Genomic DNA, 26,967 nt, shown 5'->3' with positions numbered 1-26,967 from the left:
GTTATTGATACACCGTCCAAAAAAACAGTGCTGGACGTCACAGAACAAATTCAAAGCCGGGGTCGCTGCCCTGAGGACCTTTCAGCCTAATTCACTTGTAACGAATGTCCGGGAGAGCTTGTTTGTTACTGCAGAGAACGGTACCTGCTGGCTCATTTCATGCTCAGGCTAGAGCCGAGGACACTCCCGCAGCGGCCTGTACTAGCTAAGGCCCTCCAGCTGTCAGTGCCAGGACACCTCTGGCCTTGGGGCATGTCGCATCTGAGCCGCCCCACCGCCAGAGACCCCGGCCTGCGACAGACCTAGGGACCCACGTCCATCCACCTCTCCCGGGGTCACTAGAGCTCTAGCCCCGTTATGACCACGGCGGGGCTGAGCCGCTCAATGCGCCCCCGGTTTGGGATGGGCTCAGCGCTGGGGCTCCCGCTCCGTCCCCACTGTGGGGCTGCCTGGAGCCGCATTTGCCTGCCCTCGGGCCGGACCCTTTGGTCTCCCCGGGCTGGCGTCTCGTTGCCCTGTAGCAGGGCGAGGGACCCCGGCAGGCTGGAGCCCCAGCCCAGTGGGCGGGCCGGGAGGCAGGGCCAGCCGGCTGGCTCCGCGCAGCTGCTCGGGCCGGGCGCAGGCGCAGCAGCCTGTTCCCCTTCGGGAAGCGGGTTCCGACCCGCAACGCTCCGTCAATGAGCTGCGAGGTGCGTAGCCTGCACCCGGGCCGGCGGGTGTTTACACGGCACCGGGACGGGGCACGGCGGGCAGCCGGAAACGTGCCGCTCCGCCCGGCGGGGCTCGCTCCCTGCTCCCCTAGGGAGAGCCGGCAATAGCCGCTCTGCAGTGCCCCGGGCAGCCCCTTCGCTCAGGGCGTGCTGGTGTTTGCTGGACTCGGCTGCAGGGGGATTGGGTGACCACGGGACACCTGGTAATCAGCCCCCTTCCCGACACTCCCCATTTATTCTGTTGCGGGAGTCACAAGAACACTGGCCACCTCCTTAAGGGCCCCCAATTTAGTAAGCAGTTGCAGCCGGGCCTAATTAATCATGTACGGGCGTGGGGAGCCTGGGCTGCAGTCATTGTCATGAGCTGTCATGGTTATCGTGCCTAAAACGAGATCAGGCATTAACGCGAAGAAGTGAAACGAAAGTGGAGAACCACGGACTCGCATGTGATTTTTTAAAAAAAATCGTAACGCTTAATCCAGCATTCTTCCTTGGATGATGTTGATGGGTTTGGGGCCCATTTCCTGCGCTATAAATACCCATTGAGGAGACAGGAGATGAATGGTGTGTAATCTGAATGGCGATTTGTCTTTCAACAGGTTGTTGCGCTGTACTTTGCCAGGAGCGCTGAATTGGCAGGTGTTCGCTCTGAGATTATTTCTGTACCGCAACAATTAACCTCTCTACAGCTGTGGGAAGAAATTGTTAAAAGGCATCCAAGGTAGTTTTAGACTAGCGCATACCTCTGGTGCGCCTCAAGTTTGGGGTTTTGTAAACTGTTAACGGAGTTACAAATGTAATATAGTTGAATTAAATGTATGTCATTTTTTCAGTATAATAAAAGTAGTAAAATCTGTTCTACATTTTGCTACTTGTGATCTTATTTGTGAGCATGTAGTTCTACAAATATGTTCAAAAGAGTGAATATTTCACTGATTTTTGCATTAAACTGGCTGGCATTAGTAGCAGCAGCTAAGCTTGCAACTGAAAGGCTGTAATTAAATATTAGAGAGGGTCTTGCCTAAAATCAAACAAAATTGGGTTTTGCGGTAGCAGTAGCAAGTACAGGTCTGTCGCATCTTACACGCATTTAACGTGCGATTTCAGCTTTATGCGGTTGGCAAAAACAAAAAAAAGAGGAAAAAGAACAACAATTTTAATACTGTACTTGTAGTGGGACGATTCTGCCCGCCATTCAACTCAATGTAATTTTGACTATACACGGTTTTCGCTTTACGCGCTAACCGTGGAACGGAACCCCCGCGTAAGATGAGACAGGCCTGTAATCAAACTGGAGTGCATTTTACCATATAGCCTAATACTGGATTGATTACTAAAACCTATGAACTTTGATCATTTTGTGGCCTGTAGTTTGCAAGTTTTATTCTCCCTATGAAAAGCAAATCAAATTATGTTTTACAGTAGCAAATTGTGCAAAGCTCTTGAAGATGTTACATACCCTGACTTGGCTAGAAAATGAAATTGTGTTTTGCCTTTCTGTCAGCAGTCACCACTGGCTTCTAACCAGATCACTAACACATTGACAGTCTTACTTGCCCAGTTGGCACATCTACTTGCATCTGGGCAATAGTATTTTCCCCCGTCTGTGCTATACGCTGTAAGCGCAAAGTATAATTCCTTTATTATGATTCATTTTACCTTTTCTAAATAAAGCTTCACCACTCTTTTCTACTGGACACATGGTATCTTCCTATCCACTGTATATAATTTATTTTTTATTTTGCTTGAAATAACCAGCTCAGTTCCTATCTTTAGAAATTTTATTGGTTTGGTTCACCACTCGCCCTTGCCCATGAAAAGATAATCACCAAGTCCAAGGGCATAGAGTTGTTTGTTGTGATTAAAAAAAAAAAAATAGTACAAATGCAGATGCATAAGTCGTAATCTTACTGACTTCAGCTTCCCTGAGCTATGCACCAGTCAATTCTTCACATTTAACTATGAGAATTCATGCAAACGCTTTACTTAAATGTATTTATGCTACTGCTAATCCTTCTTAGACTTGCTGCCCTTCAGGATCAAGTGGTTTTCGCTGTTCGCCAGGAATACGTGCTTCTTGGTGATCAGCTTCTGGTCCTGCAGTCAGGTGACGAGGTTGCCATTATCCCACCTATCAGCGGGGGCTAACTCCAGGCAAACACACTTAGGTATGTATAGCTTCTTCTTGTAAATGGCCTATGTGGGTTGATCATGCATTGAAACATTGCTGGAATTCTCTTTTTTTAATTTTCCTCTCTGTTTAGGGTCTAGTGATTTGTGGATGACTTTCCCCGTCTGCTAGTACTCTCTGAGAAGGTGTAACATGCATCCCCTGCAATAGACAGCCATGATGCTGACACTGAGGTGTAAGTTGGTGCAGGAATAAATGATTAACATATTTGCAACAGATTGGAAAAAGCTTTCAAAATACTTTGGGCTAGATTCACACAGGGACTTGGTTGCCTAGACAAATCACTGGGATTCACAAAGCCTGAGTTAGGCACTCGGGTTTCCTGGGCAATGAGTGGCAGGAGCTAAGCACGTAAGAGTGGGATTCACAAAAGCCAGCACACTAGGTAGGGAGTGGCATAAACTAGCCAATAGGAGATGCCAAGGAAAAGGATGTGTCCTAAGCCCGACCCCTCTCAAGGAGTTGAGTGCCTCCTTCTGCTTTGGATTCTCAGCTGTGAACCCTCTTTCAGAGTTAGGCACCAAAGGTGGCAGTGAAGGACCATCTCTCTCATAACTTTTGGCCCAGCAGTAAGGGTACATCCCTGGGATGTGGAAGACCCCTGGTTCAAGTTGCCCCTCTGCCTGAGAGGGAAGAAGGGATTTGAACAGGGATCTGCTACCTCTCAGACTATGGGATGTTTTTGATATGGGTCTCCCTCAGTCTTTCGTGTTCGTATATCATTGGAGCGGGAGGACTGGATCCTGTGTCCACTATATCCTGGGTGAGTGCTCTAATCACCAGGCTGTAGAGTCATTCACATGCTCTTGCACTCTGTCTCTCTGGCCCACCGACTAACTCATTATTTATCCACAGTGGAACAGCTTTAATGGGAGAGACTAAGGGAGGCCCATGTCAGACTATCCCATAGCCTAGTAGCTACAGCACTCACCGGAGAGGTGACAGATTCCTCTTCAAATCCCTTTTTCCCTCAGGCGGTGGGACTCTTACATCTCAGGTGAGTACCCTAATCACTGGGCCACAAGTTAGGAGGGAAGTCCAGGTCCCCCACCCCCAGGTCCCCCACCCCCACTTTGTGTGGCGTTAACCATGGTCTGAGCATACCTATGGGATTGGCCCCACGAGTGAGTTAGGAGGAGGAATGCCTATCTTCCATTGCTTTGTGCATCACACTGGGGCTTAGGTGCCCAGCTACCTAGAGTGAGACAATAGTGTGCATGCTCAGAAGCCGAAAAATAGGCTCCCTGAAAACTTTCAATGCAAAAACTTAGGTGCTAAGGAAGGTTGAGTGCCTATGGAGTTTGATAGCAGCTAAGCAGGGGTTTTATGAAGACTAGTGGTTCCTAAGTCCCTTTGATAATGTCCTTTAAGTTGTATTTTTTAAAGATCTCTTTGTGCTTTTATAGTTGTTGGCTTTCAGTAGAGGTGCCAATCCTCATGGTTGGCTAATATCACAATAAAAAAAAATCTTTTTTCACTTTGACTTTTTTAAATTAAGATGCTAGAGAGATGATTTAAAGCAATTTTGAAATATAAAATTATCCTGTTTCTCTTTTGCTAAAAGAACATCTCTCCTTTCAGATAGTCTCAGTGGATGAAATACTCACTGTCTCAAGAACTATAAATCGGGATAACTCCATTGATTTATGCTGGTGGAACTGAGATCAGAATCTAGCTCACTGCTGTTAAACGAGCTCCTCCTCATGCTTCCCAGATTAAGTGACATCTCTTGTTCCCATAGAAAGTGGAGGTGTCCCTTTCTGGACTGGTTGCTGCTCTATCAATGAGCCCTGACTGAAAGAATGCTTTTAAACTGCCCCTGGAGCAGTTTTTTTTTATCATAATAAGGTTCCCTGCCTTCTTCTAACTCCAGACAGTTTATAATTTGACATTCTTACTATAGCCAGCCATACAGTAGGACATGCTAGCACAAGGGTCTCTGTTAGCTGATCCCACTGCAGACTGGGTCCTAGAATTGGTATATTAAAACAAACTGAGCCCCTGTACCTCCAGAAATTGCCAACAAGAAGTGCAATTAGTGTTCTCCCAGCAAAGGGGCTAAGAACTAATTCTGCATGGGGACTGACCTACTTTTTCATTTCTGCTGGTGAGCCCTACAGCTGAGGCATGTTAGTGGGTGCCATACATTTGCTGGATAAATTCAGGCCTCACGGCTGTTTAAAAAGCAGCTTCCAAATGGCCAATGTAACCAGAAAAGTAACTTATTAAATCTTTGAGTTCTGTAGCTTTCTGTTTCCTTCCAGAGAAGCCATGAATGAAAATAAAGATGAACCCAAAGATTTCATCAAACTGAACTATGAAAAACTCTCTACAGATGAAGTGTCAGAGCTGGTGATTTCTCCATGCTGTGGGGCTGTGTCCCTGTTCATAGGTGAGTTTAATGCTCCTAAAATAAATCCCTGGATGTGTATATCCATCAGTAAGTAGAGCACAGGTCACCTCATAAGTTCAACCTCATGCTTCTGAGACTACTTAAAAAATAAGTCTCTGGGACAAACCAATAATATTTAGCAAATTATGTATTAATCATTTCGAGCAAGATCATGGCCAGCCCTCATGCAATAGGGAATGAGGTCCTAAGGAGCCTCCTTGCTGGTGTGGTCAGCCTAGAATTGCAGCCCCTATATTGGGGAGCACAGGGACTGCTAGTTTCTCCCCCAGAGCAACTTACACAAAAGGAGATGGGGAGTAGATAGAACTATGGTTCTGTCAACCTCATGTGCTGACCACCAGGGCTGTACCTCCACAACCCTCCAGTGTAGGGCTGGGGTTAAATCTCACAGTATAGCCCATATGCAACTTACCTCTTCATAAAATAGTATCTGAAAAGATGAGACTTAATTCTAGCCTTGTGGTTAGTATATCAGGACCTACATTTTCAGAACCCTTTGTGCTCAGAAGTGAGTAACATTGTGTGCCTAAATTCCATACAGTTATTCGTGTTGTATGAGCAACTGCAGTGACAACAGGCACAACTTTCTAAACATATAGGGCCAGATCTGTGCTAGTGAAGATGTTGCCATCTTGGGCATTGGTAACTCCAGCATGTAAAATCTGTGGGTTAAATTCTGTCCTTTTTATACGTTAAGAATTGCTAACGTACTTAAAAAACAATCACTTCCAGCTCATTGCAGTGAGCTGGTTGAACCTTTTCCAGAATAAGAAATATGTAGTTTGACATTCTTAGATCGTATGCTCTTTGGGGCAGGGAGTATATTTTTGTTCTAGCACAATGGAGTCCTGACCCAGGACTGGAGCTCCCACGTACTATTGCAATAGAAATAAATAACTTATTTGTTTTTAGTAATTCATTTATTTTTAGGTACTACAAGGAATAACTTCGAAGGGAAAAAGGTGATTCACTTAGAATATGAAGCATACTCACCAATGGCAGAAGCTGAAATAAAGAAAATCTGTAGAGATGTTAGACAGAAATGGCCTTCAGTCAAACATATAGCAGTGCACCATAGACTTGGGTATGTATGACCAAGATGTATCTAACTAAATCTGAATTAAATGTCAGTATGCTTGTAATTGCATATGGTGTGGGCAGGAACCTGCATATTCTCTGCTGCGAAACCTGCCACTGAATCCACCCCTTGCTGCAAAATTGTGCTGCAGTGCCTGGTCATTTTAAAAAATCAGTTTCCATCTCTGAGTTGCCAAAGAAACTTTCAAAACATGAATCACGTACAAACCAGTGCGGTGATGGATGCCTGAGGCTGCGCGTAGCCTGAAACACAGTGAAAATAAAACTAAGATTTATCTGAAGCTGCCATAGTGTTTCCAGTCTCTTGCCCTGGGGTACCACAGAATCCAAGCCCTTCACTGCAGAAATTAAGTCAAGTTTACCAGAATATACAAGGTCTAGAATTCAGTCCTACCCTGGAATATCTTTGAAATAGGCATTGCCAGTCATGCTGACTGGGAGATCAAGGGTTTTCCCACAACTTGACAATTACTCTTTTGTTGAGTTTAAAATGCAGATCCATTGGAAAATAATGGTGCATGAATCTTACCAGGTCCATCCTGTACTGGGATCTCCTGGAATCAGTGAAATCAGTGGGTAGATGCAGGTTTTGGTGCTAGTGGAGCCTGATTCGGGATCAGGGTCTAATTTGAGCACATCACAAATGGCTGCCTCCCCACCTCTCAGCAAAGATAACCTAGCATTACTGAACAGTGGTAATGTGAGACTTCACTTATTTTTACAAAATGTATTACACTAGATGAAAAATATCCTCATAATTTGAAACTAAAAATCTTTACAAACTCAGTATGGATGCAGAACCGTGCTATTAGCGGGCCAAACTGTACTGCCAGGTTCACATGTGCAGCCTGTCAGTGATTATGCAGGTACACAGAGGCTAGAACTGGCCCTTACTGATTGATACTTGTTCACTGGTAAAACTCAGTCCCTTGCAATGGGTTTCACAATCATTTTTGCAAGTTAGCAAAGTTCTGCTCTATGCTGTATTGTCTAAAACAATTTTCCTATCTAATCCTATAAACCTGTTTTAAAAAGAAAAATTGAGGAAATACGTTTGTAAAAAGCGTAGGATTTGAACATCGGTTGCTGATTCAAGTTGAGTGGGTTTTGTGTTTTTAGAGTATAAGCTGTTTGGGACAAGGATGCTCATTTACTCTGTGTTGTGTACAGTGCCTTGGGAGAATGGAGCCCAGCCATTGTTGAGGACTTTAGATGCTAATGCACTGTAAATGTTATGTCCAATGTCCTATTCCTGTCTTTCCCTAGTTTAGTTCCAGTAACAGAAGCAAGTGTGATCGTAGCAGTCTCCTCTCCACACCGAGTGGCATCTCTTGAGGCTGTGCAATACTGCATCAACACTTTGAAAGCAACTGTTCCAATTTGGAAAAAGGTGAATTTAAGTATTGCACTTTACAAAAAGTGCCAACCTTCGTCTTCACCGTGTTCTCTGTCTCTGGAGTCCGATAGTTGTATAAGCACTTAAAACAGTCAGCTGTCCACTTCTGTGATTTATATTGCAGAGGGATGTAAGGGACTGTGGCTATGGTCTGAGAAAGGATGATCAGTGCTTTGGGACAGGACTGATTCTGGGTTCCAAATGTTCAGTTCTGAGGACTTGGCCCTTGATTGTCAGCTTCCAGTATTTTGGGTGTTAGTCATTTTTTTAGCATCTCTGATTTATGAACAAGTTAAATATCCTCCTTTATAAAATAAAGGCTCAGTAGTTTAATATGGAATAATGTAAAAGGCAAATGCATTAAAACTTGATCATCACGAGCACTATGTTTGCTGCAGCTTATGCTTTCATTCATGAGCTCTGTGTAGGTGGACCCTGCACAGAGCCCTACTAATTTCAGTGGAGATCTGCATAGGCTTGGTGTGTCCCTCCATGGAAATTATTGCAGAATCAGGGCCTGACACTGTATGCATCTCAAGACAGTGTCTTCTTTTTCTGTGTCTGCCAAACACTATGCAAATTGTTTGTACTGTATAACTAATAGCAGATTAGCTGTTGAATTTTTGTGCACTGGTTGTATTTGTATGTAGCAGACTCCTGAAGCACTTCCCATTTTTTGTTTTTGTTTGCAGGAGATTTATGAGGAGGAATATTCTTGGAAAGAAAACAAGGAATGCTTTTGGGCAGATGTGGAAAAATAACTCCACCTCCAAAGTCACTCTACTGTGCATGCAGATCAGCCTTTAGTTGTAGATACGTTACAGCAGTGGTGGGCAACCTGCGGCCCATCAGGGTAATCAGCTGGCAGGCCACGAGACAGTGTTTACATTGACCGTCCGCAGGTGGGAAGCAGGAAACAGTGGCCAGCATGTCCCTGTAGCCCGTTCTGCTTCCCGCAGCTCCCATTGGCCGGGAACAGCGAACCACGGCCACTGGGAGCTGTGGGCAGCCATGCCTGCGGACGGTCAATTTAAACACGGTTGTGCGGCCTGCCAGCAGATTACTCTGACAGGCCACAGGTTGCCCACCACTGCTCTATAGTAAATCTAACTAGTAATAGCATATGCATTATAACAAACACTTGAGTCTAAGACAGAATGAAATACAGACAGTAATTAGATTAAGTTCACAAATAACTTTTGTTTTTTTGTAAAATCACCCAGCTGTGCTTTTTTAAATAGCTAGACAGTTTTTTAAAACCATTTCCCCAAAAATTCTTAATTGAAAGGAGTCTAGTTTTATATACTATATGCTGCTTTAATACCTTTATTCTGGCACCTTGTGTGTTCACTGCCAGCACTGGAGAGCACAACATGACAATCAGGTTTGTGGTTTTTTAATCTTAAAAATACCCTTTGTTAGTTTTATATGACTGCAAAGTCAACATACCGACTTTTAGATAGTTTGACACTTCTAATTTGATTAAACCTTTTTGGTACAAGCAGAGAAAAAATATAAATGATCCCCAGAGTTACTAATGGTTACTTCCCAGTAAGCTTTGTTTCATAAAAATATTTTTACTGTGTAGTTGATACTACAGGTCCATCACATTAAGGAAATTTAAAGCTCTTTATTTGAAGTGAGATCATAGACAACTAATTTGCATTAGCAATAAAACACAAACTTAACTGAACTTTAATAGATGTATAGAGGTGACTAGTTTTGAAGCAGCTTTTGCAGCTGTCTTATTCTATGGGTTTAAAAAAGCCAATAGTTGTTACAAATTAAAACAGTGTTAAGTCTCTGACTTGAATTTACAAATGCAAGAATATTTAGAGTTAAGATGAGAAATTTTATTCCTAACTCATTGTTAAAAGGACATTGTCGTCTTGAAACAAAGTCAATTAAAAAAATTCAGTAGATTTAACAGGAGGAACTAATTAGTTAATGGGGCTACTCACATAAGTAAGGTTACTCACATATACAAATATTATCAATTTGCATTGTAGTTTTGTATGGTAGAGGTCTCAACTGAGATCAGAGCCCCATTGTGCTCAGCCCTTAGAAACCTAGTGATAGATAGCTTCTGCCCCAGAGAATTTATAATCTTAAATAGACAGAACAGAGAAGGTGTGGGAAGGGAAAGAAGCACAGGGATGTAGTGACTTGCCCAAGATGACACAACAGGCCATTACACAACACTTGGGCCCTACTTGTTTCACTGTTTCCTCAGTAGCATTGTCAACTGCACAAAGCAAAAACAGAAAAAGACAATTCTCTCTCTAATCTTCAGTCACAGTAATCTTTGGTGTTAGTTTCAACCAGAATAAGTTTTAAAACAAAATCAAAACCCAAAACTTCAAACACAAGTGTGATTAAACTGGGTCCTTGTACTGTTTTTGGTGTACTTCCTACTGATGGCAGGGGACATCCCTGGGAAGAAGAGAAGCCGCTCTTTGCATGTATGCATCTATTATGGGTGTCTGATGTCTTCTATGTCACTTTGGCTCTTCTATTTAGGTAGGGGAGAGTAAGTTATAGACTGAATTTTCCTTGTTTGGAATGTGCGAGTGAAGAACTATGCTATTTGGATGTGGCTTTGCTGTATGGATTGTTCAGTGCTATCAGCTCTATGAATAAAGAATTTCTACAGAGATCAATACTTGTTGAGTTTTTTTTAAAGTGCACTTATTATACCCAGTGTTTCAAATTCTTGGCAGTAGTGGCTCCACCTGAATCTGTTTCCAGGGAGAGGCCCCAATTCTGGGATCAAGCAAAAAATGGGTATTACTTACAAAGAGAGGTATAGGACTAACATGCCATACCGGTGGTAGTCTATGAACCAGGCAGAACCAGTGTAGTGCTTATATGCTAGCATTAAAACAGAAAATGACATTGCAAAGTTATACCATATCTGGTTCAGAGGCTTCTTATGGAATCTATGGATTTCACTGGTGCTTCTGTAACTGATCTGATGGAAGGAGAATAATCACTCACATATCCCCATCATATAAGCAGAGAGAAGATTTCAGATCAAGGGGAATACTACTTCCCTCCCAGTAACCAGGCATAAGAAAGGGGAGGCATGTTGTGTTAAACTGCTAAGATCACACCATCAGTTTTTGTGTCTGTCCTTCAAGGCACAAGCATCACTTAATCTAAGCACTGGTTTAGAACAATAAGTCTTAATTTGGAAATGTGTAATTTGGGGTTCTTCAACTGGACTATAAAATAGAAATGGAAAAGTTCCAAGAAAGCTTATACACATGTATTTAAAGGTTATGGGAGTTACTGGAAGTTATAGTAGAGACAGGATGTTAACATACTTGACACATTCAAACAACTTCTGAAGACCATTAAGAACTGATCGATCCTGCCTTTGCCTCTATCCTATAATATGACAAAGGTACACCCAGCTAAACCATTACACCTAGCATTAACTAGCGGAAATACTGTTTTATGTAGCAAATCAACAGCATTGGACATTAGGGTGATGTGCTATAAAGATGTGCTAGAAACCTGGGCAATTCATTGCTGCAGGAGATCAGCAAGAGAAATACTGGGCCTGAACAATGTAAGTAGCTGCAACCATTAGTGCTCATTAAGATAATCAGATCTCCTGTTGCAATATGTAACAATCCCTTGTAGTCATCAAGAAAAAAAAAATCTTTAACCCAGGCATTGTACCTAACCTATACTTTTTTGTATGCCTGTGATAGTATGCTGGTGAGATGGCTTTTCTACAGGAAAGTGCAAGGGCACAGAGAACAACTTGTGGAACACAGGCAGTTGACCTGTGGAGGCAGGAAACTATCACAGCATGGAAGCAAAGAATGGATTTGATGGCAGAACCCCTTAGAGAAAATAATTCTCACTTCTTGGCTTGCAGTAAGTATTTGAGAGTAACTTGTGCTGTGACTGGATGATCGCTTATAGCTTAATATTTGAGCAACTTTTTAATGTTGCTCTGGCCCTCATAGTATTTAATTGTTATGTTTTCAAAAGTGGTTTAGGTTCATTTTTAACCATCAATTGAATGCTGGGAGATCGTTACAAAGTAATGGATGGTGCAGGAATGTGGATCAAGATCTATCCAGTAGATGTCAGTAGAGACAGCTGTAGGTGGTAGTGTTATAGGGGCATTCACCTTCCCTGAATTCAATATGTGTTGTGAAATAGAATATGGATGCTCAGTTCTAATTGGCTAAAGAGATACGGCCAACTTTAAATTATTTTAAAGAGTTAAAAGTACTACCTCTTTCCTGTAGCTATCCTACCAGTTTTTGTGGTGTTACATACACATTTACCTACTTTTTGAATCTGCCCTCAATTTCTCTTGTTGTGTGAAAGCCCCCCACAGAGGATAGTAGTGAAACTGATGACATACAAATTGTTGTCAAATGCATATATTAAAAACCTGAAAAAATTGAGGCTTTATTCTAAACCCTTTTAATAATAGTAATCGTAGGGAGTTGCTTATGCCAGTGGTAGATTTAAAAAATTACAGAAATGATTTTTAAATTTATTGATGTCCTTTTAAATATTTTGAACCCAGTTTTGTAAAGATTGTCAGCCTGATACTAGCAGGTGTGTGTGTGTGTGTGTGTATATATAGAGCATCACATGCAATTTGACAGAAGTTTTGATTTGAATGTACACATCAAACAGTGCTGCCTTTTATTTTTGTTATTAAACAAACAAAAACAAACTCCAGTACATTAGGTGCTATGGCATTCTGTACTAAAGTGCAAAATATACATACAGTAGAGGGCAGAAATGTCACCAGAGAAGATTTTAAATCTTAACTGTATTTCTCAGTGAGAACATCATTTTATATTCATTATGTTTAAAAGGTAATGAAATGAGGAAATTGTTAGCCTGATAAAAAGTAACCAACATATGTAGTATTTAGTGATGTTTGATCTTATTTACCTTTATTTTCATACGTTGCTCTTTCAAGTGCAAAACTGGGCTGTAATACGAAGTAGATGAGTGGAAGGTCTGAGGATCACTCAAAAGTCACTGCCAACTTGGAGGGGGAAGACAACAAACTGCTCCAAGATGGGAGGGCAAATGAGTTGTGAAGTTGTAATTTTAGAAGGGGGAGAGCATGTGGGAACTAGCTACATTGATATAGCTGCACCGGTGCAATCCCCTAGTGTAGATGTGCTGCATCAGTGTGAACTGTGACTTACACCAGCACAGCTGAGCTTAGCAGTGTTGCTGCACCAGTGGCTAAAACCCGTAAGGCCTGAGGCACAGCCTCTTAGTATCCTCAACACCTGGCTGTCAGCCCCTTGCAATAGCATAACCTTAGGATTCTACTACTGTAGCAAAGACAAATGTTGCTGCATTTTATATAGTGGCTTTTAGTAGAGCTTTTCACTCTTCAAAGCCCTGCTTTTATTACTTATTCTGTATTCAGATTTGTAACAAAAATTAGTATTTATCACTTGTACTATAGTAGTGCCTAGGGGCTCTAGGGGCTCTATGGCCTCATTATGCCCATCAATGCACAAGCACATAACAGATGGTCTCTGCCCCAAAGAGTTTACAATCTAGTTCTGAGTCCTCAATCTGATCATTTGTATTAAATCTCTATCTCACATTCCCCATTGGCAGTGTCCACTCTCCTATGAAACTAATTTTTGAGATTTACAAAGGACTTTACTCATATCGTCAAAACCTTACCCAATCTAATTCGGATCTCGCACCAGTTTTACACTGTGTAACTCTTTTGATTTCACTGGAGTTACTCCTGACTTCTGCTGTTGCAAGCAAGATTAGAATCAAAGCCCAGCACCGCAAAATAACACGTTGGAGATAAAACTAAATATCTTTACAAGGTTTTAAAAATGTAAACCCCCAAACCGTTATACACAGTACAAAATATACATCACATTTCCAGCATTATTTCTGAGGCTATGCCTACCCGAAAGTGCAATAAAATTACTGTTTACAAAATGGAATTAACTATTTAAGTAATAAAAAATACACATACAAAAAAAAAACCCCAAACCAAACACAAAACAAACAAACCCACCAAACAAGTAACATTAAATGGCTAAGTGACAGATGCAAAACCCTACTTATGCTCTGCTTTCCTTGTAGTTTGAGAACAGTACTTCTTCCAGACTAGGTAAAAAATCCTAACACCTGGGACAATGAAAAACCCAGTCATGGCAAGTGAATGTAATCACTCACCTAAAACCCTGGATGTAATACACTCCTCTGCACATTCAACTTGTGACTGACAATAAAAACTGGCTGCCTGCCTGGGTTCCATTACATGCACCACCAAAAGGCACAAGAAATGAAAGATTTTACCATCCACTGCATTGTTAAATTCCTCTCCTTGCTTTGAATGCACAAGATTAATTATGTATGAGGCTTTTGCAAGTACAGTATGGGTGCAATTTTTTTTTCAAGTTGTTAAAAGAGAATTGAGGCAGGAGACCAATTTTTATCTTCAATCTTAGGTCGCATGTGCTAGTCGATGCACCCAGGGTTTATAACTGCGAGTCAGAAGTTTGTTCTTTAAGGAATTGTTTAGAACACAACTTAATTTTTAAAAACTCAGTTTGGCCACAAACTCAACTGGTGGCAACTGTATTTATCTGTCAGACAATCGAGTTTGGGATCCAGATTGTCTTTCAACATGTCACCATAAAAAATAGAATATGAAAATATAAAAAAACTTCTAGAATAAAAACAAACACCCGATAGACTGAAAATAATTCAGCTGTTATTCCAAATGACACCTCTGCCAGCCAGCCAGGGAAGTCAGTGGCTTAGCTGGCTACTGTTTACTAACTAAGAAGACTTTCGGTAAAAATTTTCAAAATTGCGTAAGTGATTTAGGAGCCTAAGTCCAATTTTTGAAAGTGACTTGGGCCCTTAGGAGACTAAGGGTAAAAATTTATAAAGGTTCTAAGTGATGTAGGAGTCTCAGTCACATTCATAGAAAAGAGTGGTACTTTTAAAAATCTTTGCCTAAAGTCTAACTGAATGTCAAGAGGACTTAGACTCTTAAGTCTCTTTTGAAAATGGGATTTAGGTCCCTTTGAAAATTTTACACCCTTCAGATAATTGTCTTCTATCAGACACAACCTTATTTCGAATCCAAAATATGTAAAGAAAAGCATATCACAACAGGTGATGTGCTTGTTGTGAGGTTAACTGCCTGTCACGAGAGTGAGGCAACCAAAAGTTCAATTATCTCAGCCCACAAGATTGGTGTGGGCTCTTTCTTTAACATGGAGATTCTTAGTTTTTCAAACCTAAAATTCAAAGATTTTGTTTTAAAGCAAAGGGTATATAACATAAAGTCACTTAAATAGAAAATTGTTATGTAAATTAAACAGCGTAACATAAGGCCACCTGAATAAGCGTTCCTTTTTAACTCTTAAAACTTTTCTTTCAAAAGTACTACAGTATTTTAAATTGTACAAAACATAAGTTACTTATAAAAGTTCTTTAGCTATATAAGAACAAACAGCATGTGACAGTAGTCATGCTGCTTAATGCACCACTGAAAGGCACTCAATTAATACAACAATGAGAGTGGTACAAGCACCAATATAGAACAGATCTTCCACTGTTCTTTGTCACACTAGCTGCACATTACTTAGCTTTTCCTGTGCCCCTATAATACACCAGACACTTACTTTCACTTCTGCCTTATTGTCAGCTACTGAACAAAGGCAAAATCTTGCATCTTCGTACTCATGCCAATAGTCTGGTGTTACTGCCGTAAGGATTATGAATAAAGGTTTTCAGTTCAGCTTTGCTCTTTGGGTTACAGAAAAATGACATGTAAATTTAAAGGTATAGTAAGTGATTTTTAATAATAATAAATATAGGCCTGTTATTTCTCCCTTATTAGATGGTGAACAGCACAAGACAAGGGTTCAGAGAAGTAAAATTTAAATAGATTGGAGTAGTGTTGAGAATTTGAAAACTGCCACAGTAGCACCTGGTAATGACAGCAAGTCACAGTGAGTTTTCAAATTCAGATCTTCTGCCTTTAAAAGAGACAAAACATGCAAGGCAGCACTAAGGCAGGAGCATGTCTCATTTAGAAGTACTTTACAATTGACACACACTGTAAAAAAGTAATTGTTGTCACCTTAGTGAAAGGAATATGGTGATGTACTTGGTATGGTGAACCCATCCAGACATCCTATATTAGGGCATAGTCTGGAGTCTTCATTCCCAAATCAGGACGCATTGCCCATTTTATAATATATACAACCTGTAACGTTATGGATTAGTTAAGACTCAGATTTGATGGGAAATGTGAGTCAGTTCTCCAAGACAATCAAAATGTAGCTAATAAACCGCAAACTGAGCTTTTCTTTTCCATGTCCTGAATCAATATTCATCATGCAATGATTTCATCTAGATAATTTAGTTAGTAGAAAAAAATCATTTTTACCAAGAGCCTATTAACCTGGACTGATATCGTTCCAAAATCTGAAAAAAGTTGTTCTATTTTGCTCTTTGTGGAACAGAAGTGGGATTTCTGCCACAAGGTGCATACTCCAGACCTGCCTGATTCAAGGGCTAATTTGTTTGCAAGGAAAAAAATATACAAGAAAATATACTATAAATCATTTGTGGAAAAAAAACTGACCTGCAGTTACTCTTACAATACAGAAGAATCTGTAAAATATTTTCATTACTTAAAAACCAAGTTTAACAGTTATTGAACTTTAAGGCACTCCAGCTGAAGATCTAATTGGACCACAGCCATTGTTTGTGGCTCAGAGGATTAGTTCTGTATTCCCATCACTGTTGTTTTCAATCTTTGTCCTTTGTGAGTTCTGTAATTTCGTCAATATCTTCTACATCCTTTGTCATTTTTTCATATTTTCTCTTGAAGAAGCCAAGCTGTAAGAAGTTTTGAAAATAGTTTGTCAGCCATGTATATTGTCTATTTTGTGCTGCCTGGTAATGAAAGGTACTAGGATTAGAAGATCTACACATGCCATTTATTTAGTCATTTGAGACTACATTTCTCAGCTGATAGAAACATTTTCATCAGAACTTTTTTTTTTATGAAAAACTAATTTTTGAGAAAAAACAGACGTTAGCTAAAATTTTCAGGTTGTAAATGTTTTTTTTTTTTTTTTTTGGCAACCTTCCTCCTCCTCCTCAAAAAAAATAATGTTTTTATGAAAGAATTCCCCCCCCACACACACTTTCTTCAATATTTTTTTGTGGTAGAAAACTATCATTTCCCTACCAACTCTAATTAGCAAGCTGTTAATTTAAACCTGATTCTTGACTCACACAGTAGTTTCTTAAAAAAAAAAAAGAAGAAGAAGAAAATTCTTAAAAGCAGGAGGCATGTCTTCATCCGCCTTCCCCGAGCATTCAGGTTCAAAGTATAGCCCCAAACACACACACACACACACACACACACACACACACACAAAAAAGCAAGCTGCTGCTTGGTACAATCAAGTGCCAAAGCAGCAGAGCTGTGCAGCCAAGTGTCTTTATGACGAAGCATAGAATCTAGAAGAGCTCCCCAGGGAGCAGTTGCCTTGGTGCACCACGGAGCCCTTCAAACACCAATGCTTTGGTGCAGAGACAATCTGTTGCCTTTCCCAAAACCAGACACCCTGGATAGCTCTTCTCCTTAGTCCCTCCTCGCCCTCCTCCCACAAGCCTCTTCCTTTCTCCATCTCCCACTCACCCCGCCTGCCTCTTGCATATCTTTGTTCATTTTCCCATCTTTCCCCAAAGTCCACCCCCATCCCTCCTGCTGCCCAGCCTGCCCCCTTGGAACACTGGAGGTATGTGCAGAGCACAGCTTGCGAGTCATGGAGGTAGGCTGACACCTATCAGAAAACAGAGGTGCTATGGTTATACAGGAAGTCAATGCTTACCTGTTCCTTGTCTATTAAATGTATTATAATAATTTTCCATATTTCCCAGGGCTGCTGTAAGGATCCCTTGTAATGTACTTTGAGATCCTCACACGGAAGGTGCAATACTAATAAAAATATTTTTCTCCCCAAGTTGCAGATAAATGATTGTTCGGCATGATTACACAGTAATTCCTAAGATAGCCCTGGTGTATTCAGGTGGGAACTTTCATTGGTTTACTTTTACAGATATAAATATCTACTCACCTTCCATAAAACAGCAACCAACGCTAACAGCAATAGTAGTCCTGCCAGTATACTTCCTATCACAACTCCGATGGGCACCTCCGCTTTCTCCTCAGGCTTCATTATTGTCACTGGGATCTGAAAGCGTGTAGGGATATTAAAGAAGGTACTAACAGTGATTCCCCCAAGTGACAGTGACCCCCTCATAATTTGTCCCCCACACTTTAAAATCCAACAGTTTCACCAAGTACAAAAATCTCTTGTGTCTTCTGTTAAAACTTGTAAGCTACTGTCTGTAGAAACCATTGATTATATCTATCCTGTGAAAGATACTTTATTACTACGTAAAACTTACAAACAAGTTAATTGACTTTGTTCTTGAAGTAATTGATACAATGTAAATAAACACTATAAGCCGTTAAGTGACTTTCACTTCATTCAACGGCTCCTAGGACAGACCCCCACCCTCTGTGATTAAAGGGCCGGGAGTCTCAAATGAATTAGCACACACTCTGAAAGTGGTGGAGACAGTAAATTAAAATATGGTTAAGATATGGAATGTATGCTGATGAATGCTTGATATACATGAATGGTTAGGGAGGTGCAGCCTAGAAAGGGAGTATCCATCGGCCGAAGAATGTGTCAAGTGGATGACTAGACAACCCCCGGAGGGTAAACTGGGATCCACCCCATCACCTGGAAGGATGAGAAACACAAACTTTGGACAGTTTGGAGCCACCAGGAATGAGTCCAGGAATGTGCCACTTGCTGATTGAGTCAGCAACAGCAGGATGAAACAGCTCCCATAGACTAACATAGGAATTAATTCCTATAAGAATGGACTCTCAAGACTGATGACTTTGAGTCTCTGGTTCTGCTGCCAACCTCCAGGAGCATCAGGTGCATCTGACACAGACTTGGCTCCATCCTCATGACCAAGATATCTGGCCAGTAACTTGGCATGAGCAACTTCTAGGCTGGTAACTATAACACCTATACTGAACTTGAATGAATGATTGTGTGAATGAATCTATATATGTGTGTGTGTGTGTGTATATAAGGAATAAGTAGTGATAGGAATAAGTAGTCAATGTTTACTTTTATCTTTTGCTTTACCATTATATTTACAATAAATGTGGCATCTTTGCCTTATCCCTCTTAATAAGATCCTGCTGGTTTTTATTCTATTGGTATAACAAGCGGACAGTTTTATTTGTTGTGTATCAACATGAACAATATTAAAGAAGTTTTTCTAATCCCCATCTTTTATTTAGCTGGAACAGCTGTACAGATTCCCTGGCAAAAGGCTGCACCAGAATTATTGTCTGATTTGCTGGGGTTAATAGCTATTTCCTATTTTTATTAATAGATATTGGCATTGTGGTGGTGCATAGGCACCCCAGCTACAGATGACGGTGCCATCATTTTAGGTGACATACAAACACATAACAAGATGGTCTCTGCAGAGCTCACAGAACAAAGAGGAAGAGTAATCTTGTCTTCATCACCTCCTTCTCCTTCCTTTAATGAGAATCCTTCTGCAGTGAATCCACGCACTGCAGACAGAGACCACTGCTAGATAAATCACATATACCCACAAACAAAGACTTGGGGCTGGGACTAGAACTGGGATGGTCTGGTCCTCCATCTTCACACAACAAAGGCCTCTGCTACTTCAGCTAAAAGAGAACTAGTCCAAACTGACAGTAGTAGCCAGTACTACACAAGAAGGCAACATTATTTGCTCATACACACGGAAGTTCATACATTATCCTCTCATCCCAGCAGGCGGATGGCTTCCTGCTCTTTGCTTGCAGGTCCTAACACCCTACTTGAAACTACTCTAAGATCTGTACTAGTTCTTCTCTGCCCTTAACGTTAGCCAGGTTTCCACTACCAGTTTTTAGCCTGAAGTAGCAGCAAGAGGAGATGGGTCAAGTTGGAAGGACAGAAAAGGTGGAATTGTGCTGGGATCTGCTCTTCCCTTGAGTTCCTAGACACTGCCATGCTTCTCACTGGTCAGAAGATTTCCTACTATTTGAATACAGAGCCCCCAAAATACCTTGAAATTAACTAATTTCCAGGTGACAGCTACCATGGAACTAGTTAGTTGTACATGGGTTAAGTCTGATAATAAACTTGGATGGATATTTACAATTGCTCTTCTAGACCTCTTAGTCTAAGGTTTATAAACTTCACTTCTGATTAATACTACTTGCAAGTTTCAGGAACTTTAAACATTTTGGAGGCACATTTTAATTTTCATATGAGAGTAGTTAATGTTTATAAAGAGTTATAATGGGAACAGGTTTTGCTTGCTGTGAAACCTGATAAACCACAGCAATGTATTTTTTCAGGGTTGCTTGCTCTCAGCTTTGTCTGATGGAATTTAGTCTCAAGCTTTCTGGGAAAGCCACACTGACACGTCAATGATTTACTATTGGAACGCTGTTATTGTGTTAGGTGTGGCTATGTGTATCCATTTCACTGCAACAATCTTCATGCATTTTATAACTGAACAGCCACAATAATGATTTTAGCAGGTAAACTTTCTGTACTTTGTTCTCAACTGGCAGTGCTTTCTAACTGGAAAAAATCTGAAGATTTCTTATACCAAGTACATCTAAAAAGCTTCTCCACCCAATTACTCAGGGACAACATTCAATTCATTTGTGCTGAAAACAAGCTTCTCTAATTTGCAATAGAGGAAAAGCTGCTTTTATGTGACGGTTGACTGGAACTGTTACGGATATTAAAATAATGCTGAAGCTGCCTCCTTTTAAAAGGCAGCTCTACACTTTGAAAAGTCACTACATGCAAATGGCACTCTCTTAGGGCCAAACTGTGGCCCAGCTTGCATGGTGGTACAAGGGAGTAAGGGTGCATAAGACGCCTTAAATATCTCAACAAAATATCTCATCAAAAAAATAAAAAAAATTAAGTTATTTGGTAAGGGATTCTCAGCCAGGCATGCTACCATCTGACGTGGAAAGGGGAAAATTTGAGAAGTGAGAGAAAGAGATGGAGAAAACCTGAATTTACATACAGACCTCTGGTGGCAGGGAGACTTGAGGGTCCAGTTGATTTGGAGGAAATGTCCTTTGAAATAAAAATACTGCAAACTAACATCTCCCCCCCGCCTCCCAACCACTACAATATGGCCAAAATCACACCTGCAATATGAACCATTCAAATCAGTGTCAAAACTTGCACTGATTTCAGTGGGACCAGGATTTCACCCTAAGAGAACTAGAAATGATATTTTTTTCAAGTGATCTGGAATCACTAAAAAGTGGAGGACACACATACACTCTTCCAATATTCATTCTGCACACCATGTATATTTTTCTAACTCTCTATTGAACACATGCTGCTGTAACCGAACCTCTCACAACTCAATTATGGATCCAAAACTTATAATGCAGGACACATAGAAGATTACTGTAGATTAGGGCTGTCAAGCGATTAAAGAAATTAATCACAATTAATCGTGTGATTAAAAAAATTAATCGATTAATCGCACTGTTAAACAATAATAGAATACCATTTATTTAAATATTTTTGGGTGTTTTCTACATTTTCAAATATATTGATTTCAATTACAACACAGAATACAAAGTGTTCAGTGCTTACTTTATATTTATTTTTATTACAAGTACTTGCACTGTAAAAAAAACAAAAGAAATAGTATTTTTCAATTCACCTAATACAAGTACTGTAGTGCAATCTCTTTATCATGAAAGTTGAACTTACAAATGTAGAATTATGTACAAAAATAACTGCATTCAAAAATAAAACAATATAAAGCTTTAGACCGCAAGTCCACTCAGTCCTACTTCTTGTTCAGCCAATCGCTCAGACAAACAAGTTTGTTTACATTTGCAGGAGATAATGCTGCCCACTTCCTGTTTACATTGTCACCTGAAAATGAGGACAGGCATTCTCATGGCACTGTTGTAGCCGGCATCGCAAGATATTTATGTGCCAGAAGTGCTAAAGAGTCATATGTCCCTTCATGCTTCAACCACCATTCCAGAGGACGTGTGTCCATGCTGATAACGGGTTCTGCTTGATAACAATCCAAAGCAGCGCAGACTGATGCATGTTCATTTTCATCATCTGTGTCAGATGCCACCAGCAAAAGGTTGATTTTCTTTTTTGGTACTTCGGGTTCCGTAGTTTCCTCATTGCAGTGTTGCTCTTTTAAGACTTTTGAAAGCATGCTCCACACCTCGTCCATCTCAGATTTTGGAAGGCACTTCAGATTCTTAAACCTTGGGTCGAGTGCTGTAGCTATCTTTCGAAATCTCACATTGGTACCTTCTTTGCATTTTGTCAAATCTGCAGTGAAAGTGTTCTTAAAATGAACAACGTGCTGGGTCATCATCCGAGACTGCTATAACATGAAATATATGGCAGAATGTGGGTAAAACAGAGCACGGGACATACAATTCTCCCCCAAGGAGTTCAGTCACAAATTGAATTAATGCATTATTTTTTTAACGAGCATCATCAGCATGGAAGCATGTCCTATGGAATGGTGGCCGAAGCATGAAGGGGCATACGAATATTTAGCATATCTGGCACGTAAATACCTTGCAATGCCAGCTACAAAAGTGCCATGCAAATGCCTGTTCTCACTTTCTGGTAACATTGTAAATAAGAAGAGGGCAACATTATTTCCTGTAAATGTAAACAAACTTGTTTGTCTTAGCGATTGGCTGAACAAGAAGTAGGACTGAGTGGACTTGTAGGCTCTGACGTTTTAAATTGTTTTGTTTTTGAGTGCAGTAATGTAAGAACAAAAAAAAAAATCTACATTTGTAAGTTGCACTTTCACTACACAGAGATTGCACTACAGTACTTGTATGAGGTGAATTGAAAAATACTATTTATTTTGTTTATCTTTTATAGTGCAAATGTTTGTAATCAATAATAATATATACTTTGATTTCATTTACAACACAGAATACAATATATATGAAAATGTAGAAAAACATCCAAAATATTTAATACATTTTAATTGGTATTCTATTGTTTAACAGTGTGATTAAAATTGCATTTAATCGTGATTAATTTTTTTGAGTTAATTGCGTGAGTTAACTGCGATTAATCAACAGCCCTACTGTATATACACAAGAAACTTACATTCATGTAGGATTAATTTCTTAATCACAAATAACATTTTCTACAATCAGTTTCATGATCTTGTTTTGTTGGTATAATTTATGTATAAGAATTAAATTAGGGTAACAACAAAGAGAAAGAGATTTGAGATATACATGTCATATGATCTAGGACACTCCAAGTATCATGCTAGTCCAAACACTGGCATCTACTCTTTTGGGGATAGTGTGAAATTCTTCAAACCCACAAATATACTTTCTCTTCTTTTCAGCAGTTCTCCAGGAACTGAATATATGCCTGAGTACAAATGGACCCATTTAGAATCTCTTTACAAAGTGCAAAGTTTCATGGGAACAATGACGACAAAAGTAGTACTGTGCTTTGGCCTTATTTCCACTTGGAGATAGGTCAATCAATAACTGCCCTAGTACATATTTAATTGGATTTTCCATTAGCTGCAACTGGGTGCTGATGCTCATTATTATCACTAAGCTGACTCCCTTATTAGCTTGTTTCTTGAGTTGCATTCCAATCCCCAAAGGTCTTGAAATAGATCTATTTTTTGGATCAGATGGACTAGGAAGTTCTCTAAAAAGATATACAAAACCAGTATTCCAGGTGAAGTAATGTCAACCCATACCCAGACCAAGGGAAGAAGATGTTTTTGTTTCTACTGTTGTAACAAAAGCATTTTCCCAACACTATTTAAATTTACATATTAATGAACTAAATCCTTGGGAGGAAACATTCTAAACCATAGCAGTGTGTACAACAAAGAGTATTTAAGATAAGAGTCACTAGAACACCAAGATTATTAAATATGTCCATATTACATCCATTCTAAATTGGAGTATACTCTGCAACATGTTACAGTGTAGATGTGATTTTGGTCATCATTAGAACCGTGCAAAACAGTCACAAATATACCAAAATGCACCTATGCAAATAGAACTTAAAACTCAGATGAGATTTGCTGAAATGTTTCCTAAAGTTCATGAATCCAGGTCAATTTATTGTTTTATGGTAAAACCTATGCAAAATTTGACATTTTTTACATGAAATCAGTTGAACCTTAGAGGTTTCTACTGACTTTTGCTGGTAGTTTTAGAGTTCATTCACAACAAAACTCAGGTGTGCAAGCTCACACAAATTAATTAAACAGCGTTTGTAGAAACACCAGCCAGCTGAAACTGTAACATTTTCAACAACTTTAAAAACAGACAAGTGAATAAAACCAACTTAACATATTCAAGCAAATGAGCAGATTTTCTGTGACCTGCCACATACTTCTCAGGGACATTAAAATCAAATATTAGCCTTTAGATATAGTAAAATATAAAGAAAGAAAACACTTCCATTGAACAACACTCACAGTTAGGGTATTCTCTCCAATTACAAATAATTCTGGGTTATGTGTATCAATTTCTGCATCTGCTGTCAACTGTAACATCTGGAAAGTTGACTGCAATAGAAAAATAAACTTGTAAACGTCTGATCAAGCATTCCTATAATGAAGATGTTTTAAAATAATTCTCCTTAAGTGAATGATACTCCAGAGCTAAAGAATATTATAGTATTCTGAAAACTGGAATTATATTTGCCATAGCTTATTGATCCAGTATCTACAGGAAAGTAATGAATAAATATGCCAGTAATGCAGACTTCAACCTTGCTATGCTTACCGTTAATAATTGAGACTTTTTTATTTAAAAAAACCCCTATTTTCATCATATAGTTCAGAGAAAAGAAGATACTGAAATATCTGTCATTGTTTGAAAACTTTTGCTGCTGTTTAGCTGTGAAGGTGGCCAGAGAATCAGAGGGAAGGGGAGAAATGGAAAGGCAATATAGCACAGGACGGGGACATAGTTCTGGCATTTAAAAGAAGGGTAAAATGAGAATGTGCTTTTCCCTTCCTTTTCCTCTGTGTCTCTATCCAACTTCTCTCTGCTTTTCTTCCCTTTACTTTTTCCTAGCACTATCTATTCTTCCCCATCCCTCAGCATCTGACCCTCCTCACTCTTTCTGGACTGAAAAAGGTAAAAAATGGAATACTTTTAAAAAGTATTCTTGTGCCTGACCCAAAGATCTCATCTCCTTCCATTAATATTTCCAATGCTAGTGAAGCCTGCACAGGAGTTCAAAACATTGCCAGTTCAGTACGACTGTGTTCCATGTAACACTTTGCATATGCGACCAACAGTACAGGGATACCAGACTAAAGGAGTGCTGTAGGAATTGGTTGGGTGTTAGTAGAGGAATGTGGGCAGAACTCCAACTACTGCATGCAATACTGGAGAAGCTATCCCAGATAGGATAAATATTTGGTCCTTTTATCTCTTGAATGTCATCGTTCTCTACTTGACTGTCGACTCCTCAGAACATTCTCCTTTCTCTTCCCTGCTTCACAGATGCATGCATACCCTTCATCCTTTTCACACAGAATGCCTGTCATTCTAAATGCAAAGGATTATGGGGGTGCAGTGCCATCCAAAAAAGGCTGTTCATGCTGGAGTACTGACAATCAAACGGAGGATATGCGGCCATGAGATGAGAGGGAAAATTGTAACAGATTTTTTTCTGCTAGAGGGAAGCCAGCATTACCTGCTACCTCTCCTGCTCTCTCAATGCACAGCCATTTGCCCCCTTTTATTCTGACCTTTCATGTATCTAAAACAACATCCAAGTATTTTTGGTTCAGCTCATCAAAAAAATAAATACATTCTTAAAAAGGACACTATAAAGGCAGGCAGATTCTTGATTCACACACTCTCATAAGCCTATTACACTATCAGTCTGACCTGAGGGCTTTTTTATTTTTTATGGTCTAAGTATTGACGTTTACAAGAATCCTGCTTGTAAATTTCAATACCCAGTCACAAGACTTGGCAGACAGAACACAGACAGTGCGTCATATGCCTGAGACTGCAAACAAACCCAGAATGTTAGGAGAGTTTTGGTTGGTTGCCTAGCTGAGAGGCAGACATTGTTTCATTTCAGAGGGCTGATAATTTCTTCACGATTAGTGTTATGTCTGGGAGGACATGTGGGAGTTTAAGATGTGATAGTCATGATTATTTAAATGATATTTTAAGCATACTGTAAAATTCAATCTGGGATCTGTTTCCTTGACAAGTGACCCTTTAAAAAACCAAACAAAAGGTTTTTATATCTTTGTACTGAATGTACACACCTTTTCTGAAGAAAAAAATTGACAACACTACTGATAGCATCAAGTTCTGGGCTTTTGATACTTTGAGTGATTAGAATGAATGCAATATAGGCAGGCTTGGCAGGATTCGATTTAAATCCATAGATATCAGTAAATGTTGATTTCAGCTGATGCACTGAAATTGATGAATAAACTATCCATCGGATATGGATATGGATATAGCCTGCCCCCTTCACTTTGCGCCTTCAGGGAGTGGGTGTCACAGGCCATGCAACATCTCAGGGAGCCCTCCGCAGCCCTGCTGACATGGGAGTCAGGGAGAGGGGCTATGATAGCAAGGCTGCAGAGAGCTCCTTGCATGGCTGCAGGTCCAGTGACACCCAATCCCCATAAGCACAAGGTGTGGGGAAGGCTGTGGTGCTGGTGAGGCAGATAAGAGACCCCAAGCCAGGGCTGCAAGGAGGACGACAAGCCCCTGGCCATAGGGAAGACCACCCCACTGCTGAATAGGTTAAAATAAAGTAATAAAAATCTTAAAAATAAAAATAGATACAAATTGGAAAAAAAAGTAAAACAAATTTGCAAAAAATAATAAAAAAAATCCTGACAAGCCAGAATAAAGGTTTGCTGCAGTTCAAAAGTGAAGATTTTTTTTCAGAATATAATATGACAGCACAATAATTTATTGCAGCCAGGGCCGGCTCTGGCTTTTTTGCCGCCCCAGGCAAAAAAGCCTCCG

General features: G+C 40.1%; 3 protein-coding genes across 6 annotated transcripts in view; 2 read left to right on the top strand and 1 right to left on the bottom strand.

The window, feature by feature from the left end:
* The first annotated feature begins 599 nt into the window (after nt 1–599).
* Nucleotides 600–3,064, top strand: LOC112113724 (molybdopterin synthase sulfur carrier subunit). Of its 2 annotated transcripts, none has more exons than XM_024210120.2 (4): nt 600–689; nt 1,310–1,431; nt 2,732–2,878; nt 2,975–3,064. In XM_024210120.2, the coding sequence occupies exons 1-3, from the start codon at nt 678–680 to the stop codon at nt 2,856–2,858; spliced, it is 261 nt and encodes an 86-aa protein (XP_024065888.1). In that variant the 5' UTR covers nt 600–677; the 3' UTR covers nt 2,859–2,878; nt 2,975–3,064. The 2 variants fall into 2 exon arrangements, with proteins under 2 accessions (XP_024065888.1, XP_024065887.1); XM_024210119.2 differs by having other exon boundaries at nt 606–740.
* On the top strand, nt 2,988–9,652 carry LOC112113722 (molybdopterin synthase catalytic subunit). 3 transcript variants are annotated; one of them, XM_024210118.3, is made up of 6 exons: nt 2,988–3,076; nt 5,166–5,293; nt 6,245–6,398; nt 7,679–7,802; nt 8,501–8,614; nt 8,888–9,652. In XM_024210118.3, the coding sequence occupies exons 2-5, from the start codon at nt 5,173–5,175 to the stop codon at nt 8,567–8,569; spliced, it is 468 nt and encodes a 155-aa protein (XP_024065886.1). In that variant the 5' UTR covers nt 2,988–3,076; nt 5,166–5,172; the 3' UTR covers nt 8,570–8,614; nt 8,888–9,652. The 3 variants fall into 3 exon arrangements, with proteins under 3 accessions (XP_024065886.1, XP_024065884.1, XP_024065885.1); XM_024210116.2 differs by lacking the exons at nt 8,501–8,614; nt 8,888–9,652 and having other exon boundaries at nt 7,679–8,484; XM_024210117.2 differs by lacking the exons at nt 8,501–8,614; nt 8,888–9,652 and having other exon boundaries at nt 3,000–3,076; nt 5,148–5,293; nt 7,679–8,484.
* A 4,931-nt stretch (nt 9,653–14,583) lies between these two features.
* The window catches only part of ITGA2 (integrin subunit alpha 2), a 99,909-nt gene continuing 87,525 nt past the window's right edge, over nt 14,584–26,967 (bottom strand). Inside the window, exons 28-30 of the mRNA XM_026649084.2 lie at nt 24,429–24,518; nt 17,951–18,067; nt 14,584–16,700 (exon numbers count right to left, since the gene is read on the bottom strand). Coding sequence (XP_026504869.1) covers nt 16,611–16,700; nt 17,951–18,067; nt 24,429–24,518 — 297 coding nt within the window. The 3' untranslated portion in view covers nt 14,584–16,610. The remainder of the gene's footprint in view (nt 16,701–17,950; nt 18,068–24,428; nt 24,519–26,967) is intronic.

Source organism: Terrapene carolina, unplaced genomic scaffold (assembly GCF_002925995.2).
Source record: "Terrapene carolina triunguis isolate 2854851 unplaced genomic scaffold, T_m_triunguis-2.0 Scaffold69, whole genome shotgun sequence".
NCBI classification, from domain to species: Eukaryota; Metazoa; Chordata; order Testudines; family Emydidae; genus Terrapene; species Terrapene triunguis.
This window is presented reverse-complemented; position numbering and strand designations above follow the sequence as displayed.

What these genes read in the sequence shown, in the direction of transcription:
- LOC112113724 (XM_024210119.2), top strand. Translation starts at nt 678, where the DNA reads ATGAGCTGCGAGGTGCGTAGCCTGCACCCGGGCCGGCGGGTGTTTACA. An exon ending in TTACACGGCACCGGGACGGG is followed by an intron (nt 741 to 1,309) that starts GCACGGCGGGCA and finishes GTCTTTCAACAG; the next exon opens with GTTGTTGCGCTGTACTTTGC. An exon ending in ATTGTTAAAAGGCATCCAAG is followed by an intron (nt 1,432 to 2,731) that starts GTAGTTTTAGAC and finishes AATCCTTCTTAG; the next exon opens with ACTTGCTGCCCTTCAGGATC.
- LOC112113722 (XM_024210116.2), top strand. Translation starts at nt 5,173, where the DNA reads ATGAATGAAAATAAAGATGAACCCAAAGATTTCATCAAACTGAACTAT. An exon ending in GGCTGTGTCCCTGTTCATAG is followed by an intron (nt 5,294 to 6,244) that starts GTGAGTTTAATG and finishes ATTTATTTTTAG; the next exon opens with GTACTACAAGGAATAACTTC. An exon ending in GCAGTGCACCATAGACTTGG is followed by an intron (nt 6,399 to 7,678) that starts GTATGTATGACC and finishes GTCTTTCCCTAG; the next exon opens with TTTAGTTCCAGTAACAGAAG.